We start from the raw sequence: 19,251 nt of genomic DNA, 5'->3' as shown, positions 1-19,251 counted from the left end.
TACCACTGTCAATGAGTATGACATGCATAAAATAAGTGTAATATAAATAATTGTATTTTCTTCTCACTCTCTATTATGTGTTAATGGTATACTTATTGGTTATTCATGAGGACCTATCTTCACCTGCCCCTTACCTAGCTGTAGACTGTCAAATCATTTTCCCCCCCTGTATAACACAGATAGCCATTAACACCATGCCATCTGCTTTAAATGTAAAATCATTTAGAGATGCCAAGCAAATCTGCTGATTAGCTCAGGCCAGCCTACACCAGATTGGAGAATGGGAAAGTAGTGAAAGACACGCATTACAGAATAAGACTGGGTATAAAGAGAAGACTCTAACAACCCACCCCCACCAAATATGCCACACAAATGCTCAGAGAGACTAGAGTTCCAAACTAGACTACCCAGGTGAAACTACAGAGTTTCACAGGAGGCAGCTTTATGTGTGTGTATCAGTAGGGCAAGATGTGAGGGCTGGCAGTAAAGAAGTCTGACAGATGAGGAAACATGGGGAATATTAAAACCAGTTTAACACACTTGCCCACACCTTCCCCCGAGCCGCTTCCTCCCAAGCTCCCAGAGCACTGGCAGGGAGGTTGAGACACTCTAGACTTGGGGAGGAGTCCTGAAGTTTTTCAGGAACTTTGCTTGCTTTCTCTCCCAAGGACATCCGTTGTCCTCCTCTCCTCTTTGCCCAAGGCCAACCTCAAGCTCTCCCATTACATGAGTGCTTTTACCCAAAGTGTGGTTCCTTTTCCAGAGCTGTCAGCTTTCTGGCTATAGCTTGGTCATCAGCCCCACAAGGGCCCACAAATGCAAACCTCAGCATAGGATGACTCATTGTGCCTGATACTTTTTTGCCTTTTTAGTCCATAGTAGACAATTACCTTGACTATAGTTATGCCAGCAGGAGCTGCCTCTGTGTATGTGTGTATATGTGTGTGTGTTTTTTCTAAGGCAAAAACTAGTTTATATCTTTGTTCAAAGATGACCTTAGCAAGAGACCTTTTTCTGGACTTGATTGGCAGGTCAAGCCATGTGCTAACCTGGTATGTCTGGGAAGCAGAGCAGGACCAAGGCTGCAGGGCCTTGATGGAATTTCTGTGCTAGGAAGGGAGATAGACATTTGACACAAATATCTCTATATCTTGACAATTGCGATACGGTAGGAAAGTACAGGCACCTATGGGACTACAAAACCAATCCTAAACCAAGCAGGCATGGGGAGGTAGTGAGGTCACCTCTAGGAATGCCTCCCCAGTGGAAACATTTGCACTGAACCTTGAAGATTAGGTAGATGAACCAGTGCTTTTGCCCACCTTGTTCCATGAGAGCAAGACTGTTTTTTTACTGTTGTATTACCCATTGCTTGCTTCCTTATAGGTAATCAATAAAGCTTTCTTGAATAAATGAAAGAATAAGGGGCTCCCAACATCTGTTTGCTCTGTTATCCCTCTCCTTTCCTACCACAGTGGTTCCTGTTCTCTCCATTCCCATACCAATTGGTATGTTATTTTTAAAACTAAAAATACTCCTTTTTATCTTATTATTATTCAATTAAAGTTAGAAACATTTAAAATCCCCACAGATGCGAATGCTAGAACAATGAAATAAAAGCTCAAGATCTTTTCTGCCCCAAAGCTCTGTGGAATAATCAATTTTATAAGTGTTTAAAAAACAAAAACTATTTGGAAGGCTGAAGCAAGAGGACTGCTCGAGCCCAGGAGTTCAAGGCCAGCCTGGGCAACATTGCAAGACCCCATCTCCTAAAACAAATACGTAAATAAAATTTTAAAAAGCAAAAACTAGGCTTCGCCGTGCAAGTATATAATAAAAAGTTATGCACTGAATATATACTTTAGCTATATATTTCAAAGACCTCAAGATAACGTTAAGACCAGGCATGGTGGTTCACGCCTATAGTCACAACACTTGGCAGGCCAGCTGGAGAGGACCACTTGAGGCCAGGAGTTAGAGACCAGCCTGGACAACATGGTGAGACTTCATCTCTATAAAATATAAAAAAGCCAGGCGTGGTGGCACACACCTGTAGTCTTAGCTACTTGGAAAGCTGAGGCTGGAGGATCACTTGAGCCCAGGAAGTCGAGACTGCAGTGACCCATGTTCAAACTACTGCATTCCAGCCTAGGTGACAGAGAGCGACCCTGTCTTTAACAAAAACAAACAAACCAAACCAACTTTGAATCAGCAAAATTAAGCAACCAAGTGTGTTTCCCTTCTCTAATATCATTAAGCTTTGAGTGTGTTTTTACAGTAATTTTTATTTTCTTATGTATGGCATCCTAGATTATATGACTTTAACATAATTCCAGATGGATTTATTATCATGAAGCCTATTTTGCAGACTATTCAAGCGAATTTAGCCCAAGAGCAAAAGTTAGGTAATTCCTTAAATCTGAAATCTGTCCTCCGAAATACTCACTTCTCTACTCACCGCTTAAATGGTTTTCAGCGAAGTGGCACTTTAAAAATAAGCGCTGCATGCTTTACCTCTGAATTCCCTTCTCCAACGCCATTTTACTCCCTGAGCTGCTTTCTTGGCAGTTTGGGGCACCCCTTGCTGTTTGTGCCTGTGATAGTCTGACTTCCATCTGCCGCTCTGCAGCCAGGAGCCTGCTGTGCTCCCTTCAGTCACATCTTTCATGCCTGGCCATTCAAGCACCTTTCATCAGGTCTCAATGGGCCTGGGTAAAGGGCCCTCCCCGCTGCATCCACATGAGCACATAATCTCCCAGGTAGCCTCCTCCTTGAAGCACCTCCAGCGCATGTGTTCGCAAACAGCAGGACATCACTCTCTACTGGGTTCCTAATCCCTCAGACACACAGAGGAAGGAGGTCGCAAGGCCGTGAAAGTGAAAAGAAAAGCGAGGGGGCGGGTGAGCAGAGGGAACACAATGTCAGCGCCTGGGCCCTCCAGCGGCTGCTCCACAATCATCGCCAGCTGCAGCCCAATTAAGCTCAACAGGTCACAGGTGTTCCAGACAGAAGATGCTTTTAACAAAACCACTTTCTTGAAAATACCTAAGACTTTTTAAAGCACTGCAGCCCATTTCTTTTGGTAGATTCTTTAAAGCTATTTAGTACCCTTGAAATACAAAGAAGCTGAGAAATACATTTCAGCCTCAGTGGAAGGCGTGCTTGCTTCATGCAAAACAGCGGGGGCAGCAGCCAGGCTGCCGTGGCCGAGCCCAGAGACAGCATCTCTGCCAATGCGTGGAATCAGTTTGCAGCTGCAGAATAAGAACGTGAGGGTGTCTCCCTCCTCCAGCTTGGTCCCTTCTGATACTGTAGCCTGAACTGTGCAGTTCACTCACTCACGCAAGAAATTGCTGCATGGCCATGACCTTGTGTGTACTCTTAAATTACAGTCTCTAGGATGCACTTGTAGTTTTCCTATGAACTTTTAAGCAGCCCTGCCACACGCTGGTTAAACTAGGTGTATGAATTCAGCTATCAGGAACTACTTTTCATCTTCTGACACATTTTAAAGTGCTGGCTTCATTTTCTCCGCAGATCCAAGTGCTCCCTGTGCCTGCCAGAAGTATGGGGAGGGGATGACAGAATCCAAGCAGAATTTAGGTAGCTGTTTAAGTCACCTTCGGACCTTTGTTACCCTTCCACCTTTCTTTGAGGATCTCGATAATCTCTGAGAGGCAGTTAGGAATGTAGTGGGGAAGGTCAAGTTAGAATTTCGGCATCCCTATTGGAAGGGAGTGGTTCTTAGTTGCCCTACTCTACAGGCGCACTTAGAGCGGCATCCCTTCTTCCCACGCCAGCGTGCCACTCTCATGTGTATGTTTGCCTGTTGTCATTATTGTAAACTGTTTGCAGCCAATAGCAAGGACATGCTGACACTACCCAGGTCTTATCTGGAAATGGAAGCAACTGCTTAAATTTACAATTGGGTTTCTAATCCGTCAATGCACCAGAAAAGCCCTGAGTACTACTGTGAAACTGAAAAGAACACGGGAAGAGTTAAGCACAGCGGGAATGAATACCCAGAATAGGGCCCAACGTTTTTCAGCTTTTCCTTCCTGTTGATTAGTTTTTGGTAAACAGTCTTTGCCTTGACTGTTACTCTTTACCACGTCATTTTTTTAAATTATTACTGCTTGCTTAGAAACCATGTTGGTTTTAATTTTCACAATACGCCTGTTTCTGTTTTGCTAAGCTGAGCCACCTGTTTAAACTCTTCTTGTCTCATGAATTGAGGGAAAGAACCGTAGGCAATGTATAAGAGGTTTCATTTTTTTCCACAGTGAAGTAAGACATTGTTCTTATTCTTCATGGCATTCAGAATTCTGCACAATTGCCTCTTTTGCCCTTTTGCATTTAAAAGTGAGGTAATTAGATTTCCCAAGGTTCAATGGTCAAGAGCCTTCTCATCCCGCGGAGCTGCTTCCCCACACTGCTCACAAGTGGAGCTGTCTCGCGTAATCCAGTTATTGCTATATTGTTATTATAAAGGGACTGCTTTTTCAGAGAGCTAGCATAGCATGAAACTTTATACTTATATGTCCCTTTGCTTTCATTGCTAACTAACTTTTTTCCCCACATTTGAAACTAATTACTATTTTATTCAGTGTCTATGAGGATTTCTAACATTTTTGTTAAAAATCTTTTCCTTTCCTACATCTTAGGAATTCATTTCAAATATGCCTAAATCCTTCATATTGTGAGCTCCTGCCTTTGTTGTTTTATGTTTTTGTCAGATATTTGATCGTCAGATCTATTATTACAGTTGAACAAATGGAAAGAAAATTTGTGACGTGTTGGCACCAAATAAATTAGTGTCATAGCCACTGAAACAAAGGCATGTCTTCGTCCAGCCCTGACAGTGAGATCTTGGGCCCACTCTGCTAGTTTTTTGTCTCATTTTCTCATTTCCACAAGCAGGTAGTGTTTTTACCTTTGCAAAAAGGTGCATATATATTTTAAAGCTAGGGTATCAATTTTTTTTTCTTTCTTTCTTTTTCTGAGATGGGGCTTCACTCTTGTTGCCCAAGCCAGAGTGCAATGGTGCGATCTCGGCTCACTGCAACCTCTGCCTCCCGGGTTCAAGCAATTCTCCTGCCTCAGCCTCCCAAGTAGCTGGAATTACAGGCATGCACCACCATGCCTGGCTAATTTTTTGTATTTTTAGTAGAAATGGGGTTTCACCATTTTGGCCAGGCTGGTCAGGTATCAATTTTTTAGTCAAAATTGAATAAGATGAAATACTCAGATTTACAGAGCCAACCAAAACGTTTCTGTTTTTACAGCCTAATAGCAAAAGCAATCTTGCTGGTAGTTGGCTAATAATTCATTTCTGTGATCTAGTCTGCAGCCTATGGGGGAAGAGGACAAGATGGTGAAGGGATTAGGGGAAAGCTTCCAAAATCCTTTTTGCCAAAGAAGTTAAAGAGCTTGAGTGACCGAGGTTTTCTTTCTAAACGAGTCAGTTTAACATTCCAGACAGTCTGTGATTCAAACTTGTCTATTCACTTATACATCTTCTCAGCAGAGTTCTTTATGGCCTCATGGCAAAAATTCAGCTGAATTCCCCCATCACTGAAACTGTTCCAGACTTTATCTACTTTTGCTTTTTGATTTTTAGAGACAGAGTCTTGCAGTGTTGCCCAGCGTGGCCTTGAACTCCCGGGTTCAGATGATCCTCCCATCTTAGCCTCCTAAGTAGCATGACTACAGGCCCACACCATTACACCCAGCTCCATCTGCATTTTGAATGTGATGTCAGCAGAGTGATAAGCTTGTGGTGGTCCCTGGGTTCGGTGGAGACACACACACACACACACACACACACACTTATCTCATTAGGTTTTCCTATAAACTTTATAGGTAGTAATGAGAAAGGTCCTAGTTTAAATTGAAGGATTTTTTCCCCTTAGTTTCTGTAGTATTCATTCCCAAATAGAGAGAGAGATGTTGGCAAATTTATCTGAAAAGACCTCACTTTTCCAAAGCTTAACACAGAAAGGAAAATCCCATAATCTTAGGTTAGTTTCATCAAGTGAGACAATAAATCGCCATTTGCATAATTTTATTTTAGCAAAGATTCCATTCTAATCCTCCAAAACAATCTACAGTCATGCGCCACATAATGACATTTCAGTCAACAATGGACCAAACACATGATGGTGGTCCCATAAGATTACAATATTATATTTTTGCTGTACCTTTTCTATGTTTAGATACACAAATACTTACCATTGCATTACAGTTGCCTGCCTACAGTATTCAGTAACATGCTGTACAGGTGTGTAGTGTAGGAGCAATAGGATAGACCCTATAGCCTAGTGTGGAATGGGCTATTACCATCTAGATTTGTGTAAGGACACTATCTACACAACAATGAAAGCACCTAACAATGCACTTCTCAGAACATATCCCTGTTGTTGAGCAACACATGACTATATGTTACTACACTGTTTGTAAATTTTCTGAAGTCGTGCTCAATTCCAATGCAGTTTTATTTTCTATGACAGTACAACAAAGAAGCTCCTGTTCCTGTGGGATATATTTTGATACCTAAGAAAGCATCTCTCAAATATAACAAAAGCATAGTTGTATTCTTGCTAGAATTTCTAATTAATGTTAGAAATTAGTTCTACAGAAAGAACTAAATGCAGGGTAGTGCTTCAAACTGAAAACATAGCTTGAGATGAACATATATCACAGTATTAAACAATTTTAGTTATTTACTTTCTCTTCATTCCAAGAACTTAAGAAGACCTGACAACATCTAGATCAGGGGTTTCCACCTCCAGGTCATGCACCAGTACTAGTCTATGGCATGTTAGGAACCAGGCCACGCAGCAGGAGGTGAGCAGTGGGCAAGCGAGCATTATCATCTGAACTCCACCTCCTGTCAGATCAGTGGCGGCATTAGATCCTCATAGGCGTGGGAACCCTATTGTGAACTGTGCATGCGAGGGATCTAGGTTGTGCACTCCTTATGAGAATCTAATGCCTGATGATCTGAGGTGGAACAAATTCATTCTGAAACCACCCCCACTCCCCCACCCCCTGTCCATGGAAAAACTGTCTTCCACGAAACCAGTCCCTGGTGCTAAAAAGGTTGGGGACTACTTACCTAGATTGTATGAAACATAAGTAATAAAAATACTGTAGATTGGCCATATCTGGGAAAGATGCACATAGCACGCATCTTTTTGAAAATGTACTTGTAGTTAAGTAACTATTCAGTTCAGCAAACATACCTTGACTATTTACATATCCAGAGCACAAGTGCCTTGGCTGCTGCCACTGTTGCTGCCCTTTGACTCCATTAAACACACTGGCCTTCCTTCTGTCCCCCGGGCCTCTCCCCATCTTCTCAGAAACACAAAGAATATGTTTATTCCTTGTGTTTCTGTCCTCCACCCCCTTCCTTTTCCTATTTTGGAGCAGGGGAGAGCAAAAGTAAAAAGCTATGCTAATAAGCAAGAGCCATAATGTGCCCTGAGTGAGTTGTTTGGTATCTCCCAAAGTATGTGCCAAAGATCACCAGTAACCCATTTACAGATATTCTGCCAGAAATAGGAAGGGAAGAGTTCCATGGGAAACAATGAGTGTCATTGTCCATTCTGGCTGCTATAACAAAATAACTTAGAATGGGCAATTTATAAATAATACAAATTTATTGCTCACACTTCTGAAAACTGGGAAGTCCAAGATCAAGGTGCCAGCAGATTTGGTGTCTGGTGAGGGCCTATTCCTCATAGACATACCTTCTAGCTGTGTCCTCACATGGTGGAAGGAGCCAACCAGCTCCATCAGGCTTCTTTTGTAAGGGTACTAATTCTGTCAATGAGCACAGAACCCTCATAACCTAATCACCTCCCACAGGCCTCACTTCTTAATACTAGTAGCATTGGAGATTAAGTTTCAACATATAAATTTTGGAGAAAAACATTCAGACCATTCCATTGGCTTAAAGAAAATCAAACTGATCATCATTACTAGCCTTTGTAAAACCTTTAAAATTCTATTGTGCACCATGGGGAACAGAATATATACAGGTTAAGTGTCACTAATCTGAAATCCACAATGCTCCAAAATTCACAACTTTTAAGTACCAACATAACACACAAAAGAAATGCTCATTGGAGCATTTTGGATTTCAAATTTTCAGATTACAAATGTTCAACCAATAAGTAAAATGCAGATATTCCAAAATATGTAACATGTCTAGTCCCAGGCATTTCAGATAAGGAATAATCAACCTGTATAGTGTTGCCTAAAACTTATTTGACCATGGAACACTTCTGAACAGACACTGATTTCTTAAGGGAAATGTTGGCACGGGCCATGAGAAGAACAGGAGAGCTGCACTTTTCTTGGGAGGTGTTATGTCATATCTTGGAACTCAGGCCACAGTAAGTGGCTCCCAGAGCAAATAGAAACCAGCCATCATGGACATCCTAAGAATTTATCTGTTTCCAGATCTACCATTTTATTTGGGGTAGGAGAAAAGAACCAATAATCCAGTCAATGCTTTTGCTTTGGAATTTCTACTAAGAAGCCTTTTCATGAGGAAAAAATAAAAACAAAAGGAACTTTTAGGAGTTGCGCTCTGTCAGCTGCTTGTGCATCAGCTGCTTGTGGATTTGGTTCAGAGTTTTAGAGAGGACTGGCATTGACTAGCTTTCACTGTCACTGTGGCCCACATGACTTTGAAAACACTATCATTGTTAATTTTAGTTATATTTGATGGTAGACTTATTATTTTTTAAAAAAATTTCTCCCGTCTACTGAGGCTAGTTCACTGTAATCCGTGTTTTCTTCTTCCCACCTTGCTGTTTTTCTGCTCGTTTTATTACCTCTAGTCCTTTTCCTTACCTGTATGCATGTCTCAGTTCTGTTCTTCACACTTTGGTTTCCAAAGCTGTAATTTATTCCTTCTCTCCACACTAAAGCCCTTTCCATTTGCCTCCCTGACAGTACTTCTAATACCATGGCACACACGGCATTTAACTTATGTGCATCCACTACTGGTTTGTGAGCATGGGAAGACAGGTGCTAAGTCTTAGACATGCCTGGATCTTCCACCTGGCTTCATATAGTTATCGCACAGAGTAGCTATTCACTGGATGTTGATTAATGAAAGAATGACTGGCTAATTATTTGTAGTGTCCTGTTTACATTTCCCTCAGTTACTGGCTGTATATTGCTAAGTAAATGTGATAGGAAAGTAAGAGTGGCAGAAGAAGATGACCTTATTGACTAGTTCTTCAGAGCATCCTTTATAAATAGAAATAAACAGAGTAATGTCTATTGAAGCAAGTGTTGAATTCAGGCAGTGTTTCTCCCACCCTAGGACATACAGACAGCTGCAGTCCTTCCTCTACACAGAAGAAGACACGTTCATATGAGGTCCTTGAGTACCCATGTTTCTCTTTTCATTAACTCTCAAAAGTTCTCTAGGTCATCCCTATCTAATCCAAACATTAGTGATCTGGTCAAAACTCTGTCCAAGTTTTCTATATCTCACAGTTTCATAGTTCTCCAAGCTAGATGGAATGGTTTATTAAGAGTCAGGGGAGTACTAAATATAGTAGGAGAATTTTTTCTCAAATGTTGACATATACTAGAGGCCCCAAGTTACAAACATCCACACTTCAAGTGCTCACTACTTCTCTAACCATAACTGATCACTAATACCTGCTTTGTCACTACCATGTAAGCTACCACAAAACAACAATTTATAGCTCATAGAAAAATCTATAGAAGCAGGCCGAGCGTGGTAGCTCACGCCTGTAATCCCAGCACTTTGGGAGGCTGAGGCGGGCGGATCGCGAGGTTAGGAGATCGAGACCATCCTGGCTAATATGGTGTAACCTCGTCTCTACTAAAAATACCAAAAATTTACCCAGTCGTGGTGGCGGGCGCCTGTAGTCCCAGCTACTCAGGAGGCTGAGGCAGAAGAATCGCTTGAACCCAGGAGGTGGAGGTTGCAGTGAGCCAAGATTGCACCACTGCACTCCAGCCTGGTGACAGAACGAGACTCTGTCTCAAAAAAGAGAAAAATCTATAGAAGCAAATGTGAAGGACAGAAAGTGGATCTTCTAAGAGGAATTGCCCAGGGGAACTGACCCTAAGGACAGCCTTCTAGGCCCTAATGATATAACACTTCCCACTACCTACATTTATTTACCACGCTGGGTTAGGCTTCCTGAGGTTCCAGTGATTACAGGAGTACAATCATTTCTTCTTCTGCCAGTTTGATTACTTTGTGTTGAGAGTGGAAGCCTATCTGACAATTGGTTCCCTTCCTCAGATATGCCAGCTGGGCAAACCACCCATCTAGCCATGTGAACCAAAACCCAGAAACTTTGAGAGGTTCCAGGCAGCCTTTTGGTTACCTCTCTTTTTCTCAACCCCCTTCTTTTTCCACGCCCCACCCCAGCCACCATGGTACACACACTCATCTGACCACTCTATTGGATGTGTTTCCATCTGACTTTACATATACCCCTATTAGCAAGACCACTGCTGTGCAAAAACAGGGAGACATCAGTCATATAGCAAATGAATTAGTACAGTAATTAGTATTTGTGCACTCACATAGTAGGTGCTCAATAAATGTTTCCAACCATTATGTGCCAGGCTCTGTATTCTCTGAGGGAGTCTCAGCTATGAGGTTGGGGGAGGTATGCAGGAGACAGAAAGAGAGCTCCGCCACCTGGCAGGAAATGTAGTGCTCTTTGCCTCTTCCAGTGATTCTTCAGCCTTTTTAGCCTTGCAACCATTGCTTCAAATTCTTGTCCAGATGAAAGAAGTGCTGCTCAGAGAGGTGTGGGAGGGGACTCTTCCCACTTGGTCCCTTCACCTCCCTTTGTAGAGATCCCCTTAGAACACAGTGGAACCATCGGATAGCCAGTTTACCATGCTGGGCATTTCACAGGCTTTTACTGTGCTTATTAATTATCACATTCTTGTTTTCAAAAGAGCTCTTTTTGCACCAGAACATGTGATAAAGTGGTTTTACTAATCCCTTGAAGTTTTGTTTTTTCCTTCAACAAGATGATAGCTACTCTCTTTTTTCAGAAAAACATTAACATGCATAACCACTATAGTTAACTTCAGTGCTCATTAATGAAGCCCAGAACTAATAGTTACATTGTGGTAATTTGACAAAGCCATCTAAATCTATGCATGTTTTTGAAAGCTCCCTAAACATGCTGCTAAATCCCCTAAAAAGCTACTAAACTGCTTTGGCAGCCATTAGCCTAGCATAAGCAGAGGAACTCTTTTCAGTGAGTGAACAAACAGAGAAAATATGCTGAATGGCTGGACAAATGTGTTTCAGCTGGCCCTTTCATTTACCGATATAAGGGCGCAGTCAATATCAATCACTGTTTTCCCTGTTGCCCTGAAAATCACAATATCTCTTTTCATCCCCCAAGCTCTTTTCACTACCATAATGTGTCTTTAGAATGACACTGGCATCAGCCTGCTTCCGCTGTCTGAAGTCCAGAAAGCTTAAAAACACATTTCAGGATTCTTGAACCTTCCTCCCCTTCCGTTTTCCTACTGCCTCCTCCCTCCTCCCTCTGCATCCATTCCGCCCCCTCCCCAGATTCTTTTCAATTCTTCCAGCTTTCCTGGCTGAGTAAACAGCATTCACTTCTCTGTTCTAATGCAGCTCTCCAAAGTAAATGTTGACAACCCTATCTGATATTCCTGAGATTTAAGAACTCATTAAAGAGATACACATAAAGAAATGCTTTTACATGTGGGTAATACATCAAAGGTTGAAAGGAATGTGGAAACTGCTATGACACGGTGTGTTGATGAGCAGGGCCTCACTCTGTATCAGAATATCTCCCCGCTCTGCCCTCCCTTGACCATTGGCTCCTGCCTCCCCCCACCACATAGACACATGCATCCTTTGCTATCCCATGTTAAAAGTATGTGCGTGCACAGCTACCTACCCTTACAGTTAAGAGCAAATGCCCTTAAAAGAAAATGCCACTTCTTAGATATCTTTTGGCACTCCTGGTTCTGAGTACTTTATACATTGCTTTGGGATGAAGGAAAGAATAGAATGCTCTGTATATGATTACCTTTTATCTTTTTGAAAACTTGAGTGGACTAATTCTTGCAGATAAATTTTAGCGATGGGCATTTAGTTGTAGATGTTACCACAGATGAATATTTGGAATATTATGTTTCTAAAAGAGTATTGATTGTTTTCTACCTCCTTTTATTTACTTATTTTTTAAAAATTCAGATTGTAGCCGTCTGCAGAGAGGCAGCTCTTCTGGCTCTGGAAGAAGACATTCAAGCCAATCTCATCATGAAAAGACATTTCACTCAGGCCTTGAGCACTGTGACACCTAGAATTCCTGAGTCATTGAGACGTTTTTATGAAGATTATCAAGAGAAGAGTGGGCTGCATACACTCTGAGAAAATATATATATTCAAAATGATGAAAATCCTTTCCAGAGAAAATTTGTTTCTTTTTAAAATTTTTTGAGAGTGTTAAAAAAAATTTTTACTAGGCAAAATGTTTGAAGTATATTCAGTAGAATTTAGGGGCTTTGGTTCTTACAGGTTTTCAACTCATGTAAGTACAGTGACAATATCTCTGAGCATAAGTTTCAATCAGTTTGATCTGGAAATTTGTGGTGCGGTTTAAAAATCAAATGTTTAGCGTTTTCATTTGTGACCTAGTCTGTTCATCCCATGAAGCGATTTCTTTTTCCAGAATCTGTTTGAGTGTCTTTCTAAAAATCTGTTTTTGAGTGTCTTTCTAAAATGCCAAACGTGTTGGCATCAGTTTTATACAGGGATATAAAAAAATGTATGTGGATAAATTTTTTTTAATCTTTATTTTTGAAGGCCAGTCAGTAATTTGGCCCAGTGTGCCAGCCAGGCTTATGTGGCCTTGTTTTCAAATATGCATATATGTGTTATTAAAATTCACAGATGCATTTTTGCTTTAGTCTTCTTAATCTCTACCTATGGCCAAAAAAAATTTTTGAGAGATATTTTGAATAATACAATGCCCTTTGAAAGTTAGAAAACAAAATGTAAGTGTAAGCCCACTCTAAGCCTAGAGCAGTAGGCTTGGGATTTTGTTGTTGTTGTTTCGTCTTGTTTTTTTGTTTGTTTGTTTGTTTTTGAGACAGAGTCTCACTCTGTCACCTAAGCTGGAGTGCAGTGGCACGATCTCAGCTCACTGCAACCTCCGCCTCCTGAGTTCAAGCAATTCTCCTGCCTCAACCTCCTGAGTAGCTGGGATTACAAGCGTGCACCACCACACGCAGCTAATTTTTGTATTTTTAGTAGAGACAGCATTTCACCATGTTGGCCAGGCTGGTCTCGAACTGCTGGCCTCAGGTGATCCACCCACCTCAGCCTCCCAAGGTACTGGGATTATAGGCGTGAGCCACCGCACCTGGTCAGGTTATTTTTCTTTTTAATAAAATGCTATTAATAAATCATATGATGCACTCATGTTTTTACTTAACATATTTTCAGGGTACTAGTAAACTTTTTAGTTCAAAGATAGACCAAATTGTACTCTTTTTTTTTTTTTTGAGACAGGAGTCTCGCTGCCCTGTCGCCCAGGCTGAACTGCAATGGCGCTATCTAGGCTCACTACAAGCTCTGTCTCCTGGGTTTACTTATGCCATTCTCCTGCCACAGCCTCCCGAGTAGCTGGGACTACAGGTGCCCGCCACCATGCCTGGCTAATTTTTATTTTTATTTTTATTTTTATTTTGTATTTTTAGTAGAGATGGGGTTTCATCATGTTAGCCAGGATGATCTCGATCTCCTGACCTCGTGATCCACCCGCCTCGGCCTCCCGAAGTGCTGGGATTATAGGCATGAGCCACCGCTCCCAGCTGCCAAATTGTACTCTTAAGCATATTAAGTTGCATTCTAAATATGTATATTTATGCTTCTTATTGTTTATCCTCAGGATTTCTTCACACTTTATTACTTCATAAATACTCTTGAAAAAGCTTTCAGAAAGTGATTCTCTGACTTCAGATCAGAAACTGGCAATGGGAAGAATGTGCACTTAAACTTGATTGCTGTAGCTCTTTGAAAATTCCCAGAAAGACAGATCAGACAGGAAATACCTGATTATCAAAATAATGGACTATACAGTTTTGTAGTGGCATATGTTCCTTGTTGTTTGTTTGTTTGTTTGTTTAGAGACAGGGTCTTGTTCTGTCACCCAGGCTGGAATGCAGTGGCACGGTCATAGCTCACTACAGCTTCAAACTCCTGGAGCTCAAGTGATCCTCCTGACTCAGCCTCCTGAATAGCTAGGAAAACAGGTGCACACCACCATGTCTGGCTAATTTTTTTTTTTAAACAGAGAGAGTCTTGCTGTGTTGTCCAGGCTGGTCTCCAACTCCTGGCCGCGGGTGACCCTCCTGCCTCAGCTTCCCAAAGTGCTGAGATTACAGGTGTAAGCCACCATGCCCAGCCTGTGGTGACATATATTCTGAAGTCACATCTCAAATATTTCATCCTCAAATATATTTACATCCTCAAAAATACCAGATTTTCAAGACAACACTGGTTTACCAGTACATAAACCCACCCAGGGGTCAAAGAATATTACCATTTAAAACTGTGTTGTCAAAAACAATAACCATTAATTATATCTGACCATTTTAATTAAATTAATTAAAATTAAATAATATTTATGAACTAGTTTATCAGACATATCAGCCACATTTCAAATGCTTAGTAGCCACATATGGCAAGGGTCTGCCTCACTGGAGAGAGTAGAAAACATTCCCATCATTCAGAAGGTTCTCTTGGATGCTGCAGATCTGGAAAATAAGACTTCCATATCGAAATAAATACAACCTCAAAACTTTTATGCTCTGTGTTCCCTTTAGTTGTTATTTACATAGAAAATCATGAAAAGAGAGAGGACCTTACCTTCTTCCCTATTAAATATATGGCTAAGGGCATAAGAAAATAAGAGGAAAACTTATCCCTCAGGGCCTAAACAAGAAAATGAAAGAAATGTCATTCCCAATAAAATAAAAACCAGAAGCTTGAAATGACCCTGGGGCAGGAGGCTGGGTGGTGGGGAGGAGGGTAGCAGTCCCAATCAACAAGTTCAGATATTAATGGCCACTCAAAGCCCTCAGCCCATACAACATGAAGTTACAACTGAGCTCTGCACATAATGCTCAAGCTCTTTAATAACCAGCACTCTCAGCACAAGGGTAGACAAGAAAACAAAAATCTCCTGCTGGCCAGGACGACCACAAGGAGCCTTTCTGACTTGGCCTGTGCTTTTGATTTTTAAAACATTTTTAAAAAGAGGCCTCTCGAGGCCGGGCGCGGTGGCTCACGCCTGTAATCCCAGCACTTTGGGAGGCCAAGGCGGGCGGATCACGAGGTCAGGAGATCAAGACCATCCTGGCTAACACGGTGAAACCCCGTCTCTACTAAAAATTCAAAAAATTAACTGGGCATGGTGACGGGCGCCTGTAGTCCCAGCTACACGGGAGGCTGAGGCAGGAAAATGGCGTGAACCTGGGAGGCGGAGCTTGCAGTGAGCTGAGATCTTGCCACTGCACTCCAGCCTGGGCGACAGAAGGAGACTCCATCTCAAAAAGAAAAAAAAAGAGGCCTCTCTGAGAATTCTGACTATGAGCTTACCTGCCCATGGCTTCAGGATTTGAATTCACACTGCCTTCAAATTCATGAAACCTCAGAACCTACAAATTAACTTAAAAACGTGGAGCCAACCTACAAATGCCCTGGAGGTAACTAGCACTTGCACTAGTTAGAGGAATGTATCCTCATCTCACAGGATTCCAAAAGCTAATGCCCAGCTTACCAAGGGCTTGTAATCTCACAGGATGTGAAGCAGTGGGGCCTCAGATCTGCTGATGGGAGCATAGATTGGTACAACCACTTTGGAAGGCAACTAGCTATCTAGCAATGTTGAAGACCCTACAATCTAATGGTTCTCCTAGGTGCATATCCCTGAGCAAGTCTCACATTGGTGCAGTGAGATAGCGAACAGGAAAGTTCATAGTACTATTATTTTTAAGTAGTAAGAACCTGGAAACAATCTAAATATCCATCAATAATAGATTCATATGATAGGCATACAATGGAATACTGTGGCAATAAAAAATATTTGTAGCTACATATGAAATAGGGATGAAACAGATGAACAAAGAATAATGTTTTAGAAGAATATGATATTTAAAATTTGAAGCATGAAAAATATATGTTTATGGGGGCATATATAGTGGAAGAATAAATGAAAAGAAAAGCACCAAATACTGGCAAAGAATTTCCTCAGGGGAGAAAAGTCAAGCTGCTTCAATTGTGTCAGTAATGTTTCATATCTTAAGGTGGACGATGGGAATATAGGTGCTGATTTAATATAGTCTGTACTTTTTGTGTACCTAAATATTTCATGATAATTTTTTAAAGATGGGCCTTAAACCAATACAGTCATACCATTTAACTCAGTTCCATGAATTTACAATGCAATCCACAGTGCCCACAACCCCATGTTTCTGGAAAATCAGGAGTACTGGGTACAATGGAATAAAATGCAAGAAGGCAAATAAGAGATCAGGCTTTTAGGACCTAGGAAACAAATTGAGAGAAATTTGTTGCTGAAAGTAATGTCTAGATGACACTCTCATTACCTGACAGGATGGGAGACATTATGTCTGGGAATAAGACATCTATTTCCATAGCATTTTAGCCCTGCAAAGGAATTGGAAGTTACGAATTTTTAAAGATTTTAGAATATTATATCTTTAGTCTCTCATAAGCCAGTTATTTATATCTCCACATAGCCCATTATTACCATTGAAAAGGCATGCAATTCTTCTATTTGAAGCTTGTTCCTTTTTTACAAAAGAACTGGTAAAAATCTGAGTCACACAAAAGAGCAGGTCAGGTGTCACTAATAACAGTTTACCTCAGCTTCATCTCTATGAAGGTTTTACTTCTAATCCCAGAGTCTCATGTTTATGTATTTACAAGAGTGTATGAAAGCTGGGCATGTTGGCACACACCAGTAGTCCCAGCTACTCAGGGGGTTGAGGTGAGAGGATCACTTGAGCTCAGGAGTTTGAATCCAGCCTGGTCAATGTAGCGAGATCCTATCTCTTGAAAATAAAAAAAAAAAGGAAAACAGTATATGATCCTATTATTTAGGTTTGTGTGTGATAGAATACATGGTATGTAGTTCACAGAAAATTTAAGTTCAGCAAGGAAAGAAAATGGCCAGCTTCCTGTCTTAGGAAGACAATTTACTTTTTGGCATCTGTTTGGTCGAAAGTTTGCCTTTGATCCAGATTCTTTCGGATGTCAGGGATATTCACATTGACATGTCTTTTCAGTGTTCCAGGAGATTTTAGTTTAAATAGTACAATTTTTTCTTCTTACAACAAAACTTAGAGCGGCATCTAACTTATTTCTTCATGGCCAAGAAACTATCCTAACTTAGCTTGATAAATATTTAGTTCTGTCTTATTTCTAATGTGTAAAACAGGTTTTAAAAATAATATATAGATTTTGCATTTATAAAAAAAGATTTAATTTATAGAACCAAACTTGAACATATATTTAATTTAGCCTAATCAGAAGGTTACAGAAAAAGTTGCTGTAAAGATAGAATAAAAGTGTTGTACTGGTCTGTTTTTACTGAAGTTCCAGAATGTGAGGTTATTAGAGTCTTGGCTTATTGTGTCATGTTTTCCTGAATGCTTCCTTTGATGATGAGCACACAGCAAAGCATCCTTTGATATTATGTATGGATTAAATTAACACTGGTTTCCAAATGTGGTCCACATAGAAATTCTAATGTTACAAAATTGCCTTTCTTCCTTGGATTTTCATTATAACAGTTGTGTGCATACATAGACCTTTTACCTAATGTCTTTATCAAATATACCCCTTACTCCAATAAATTTTAGCAGAAAGAGATGTTACAGGGTTTTGAGAGTCCTACAAAATCATATGGAAATTTGTAGACTCCTCTTTCAGGATTTAGTGATAAACATTTCTGGAAGGATGGTTCCTTTTTCAGGATTTAGTGATAAACATTTCTGGAAAGATGGTTAAGTGTCACACCCACACACAGCAAAACCCAAGGATATGAAAATTAAAAACAAAAATAGAAACATAGAATTCATCTATGCTTAAAATAGGGAACAAATATAACACATATTACAGATTTCAATTTTGGACCAACTTAAAAAGGATCCAGGAAGTTTTACATGTACTGTGCTTGACAACACATTCAATGTGATAGGAAATACCTTGTTTACTTGGTTTCAATACACCATCAATTGTAAGCCTCACTATTTAAAAACATCTCCTTCTAGAAAAAAGATAAAGTACTATAATATTGATTTGCATGTTAGTAGTATTACATACTGATTCCAGAAACATTAAAATGTGAATAATATGTACAATAAAAATCGATGAAATACAGTTAAATGCAAAGGAAATTGACATGTAATAATACATTCAAATATTTTATCATACACCCACAGCCATTTAAATATTACTTGCACCCAACATAATTATAGGCAATAAGAAAATTGCAACAAGCAAATAGGAGAATTAAAGATACTGAATGCAGATTATTCTGGGGCAATGAACAATCACAAAGCGAAATATCCCAAATGAAAATAGCAGGGGAACTATGCCAAAAATGTGGGGCAAGGGGGAAGGTTGGGAGGAGGAGAGAAACAAAACATCAAAAGAAAGCTGGGGTACATTTGGAAGAAGGAACATTTTCTGAGGAAAGAGGAAAAAAGTTTAGAATACAATGGCTTTGAAGTCTCAAAAAAAGTTAAGAAAACATGGATGATGTGATTCAGAAGATAAAATAATTGAGTCAGATTTAAAGAGAATTAACAGCAAAGGAAAAGGATTAAGAAGAAAAATAATACTCTAATGTAGCCTTTGATTCAGAAGTTCCACATCAAACCATTTATCATTCAGATATACTTCCACAATTACCAAATGATATGTATAAAAATTTTTCATTACAGCTTTGTTAAAATATTCGACACAATTCAATTATCCATAAGGGCTATGTAAATAAAGTATGGTACATCCATATAATGGAACATTATGCTGCTATAAAAAAGAAAAAGTTATGACCTAGTATAGACATTATCTCCAAGATACAGTGGATCTGAATACTAACTAATAACAAATATGTTTAAACTCTGCAAATAGAGAATGCACATCATTTT

At 40.2% G+C, this 19,251-nt stretch overlaps 1 protein-coding gene across 1 annotated transcript in view; it reads left to right on the top strand.

Annotated features, from left to right (window-relative positions):
* SPATA5 (spermatogenesis associated 5) overlaps positions 1-12,651 on the top strand; it is a 362,495-nt gene extending 349,844 nt beyond the window's left edge. The window contains exon 16 of the mRNA XM_011978251.1: positions 12,260-12,651. Coding sequence (XP_011833641.1) covers positions 12,260-12,436 — 177 coding nt within the window. The 3' untranslated portion in view covers positions 12,437-12,651. The remainder of the gene's footprint in view (positions 1-12,259) is intronic.
* Positions 12,652-19,251: the final 6,600 nt, after the last annotated feature.

Source organism: Mandrillus leucophaeus, unplaced genomic scaffold (genome assembly GCF_000951045.1).
Source record: "Mandrillus leucophaeus isolate KB7577 unplaced genomic scaffold, Mleu.le_1.0 Scaffold191, whole genome shotgun sequence".
Classification (NCBI taxonomy): domain Eukaryota; kingdom Metazoa; phylum Chordata; class Mammalia; order Primates; family Cercopithecidae; genus Mandrillus; species Mandrillus leucophaeus.
This window is presented reverse-complemented; position numbering and strand designations above follow the sequence as displayed.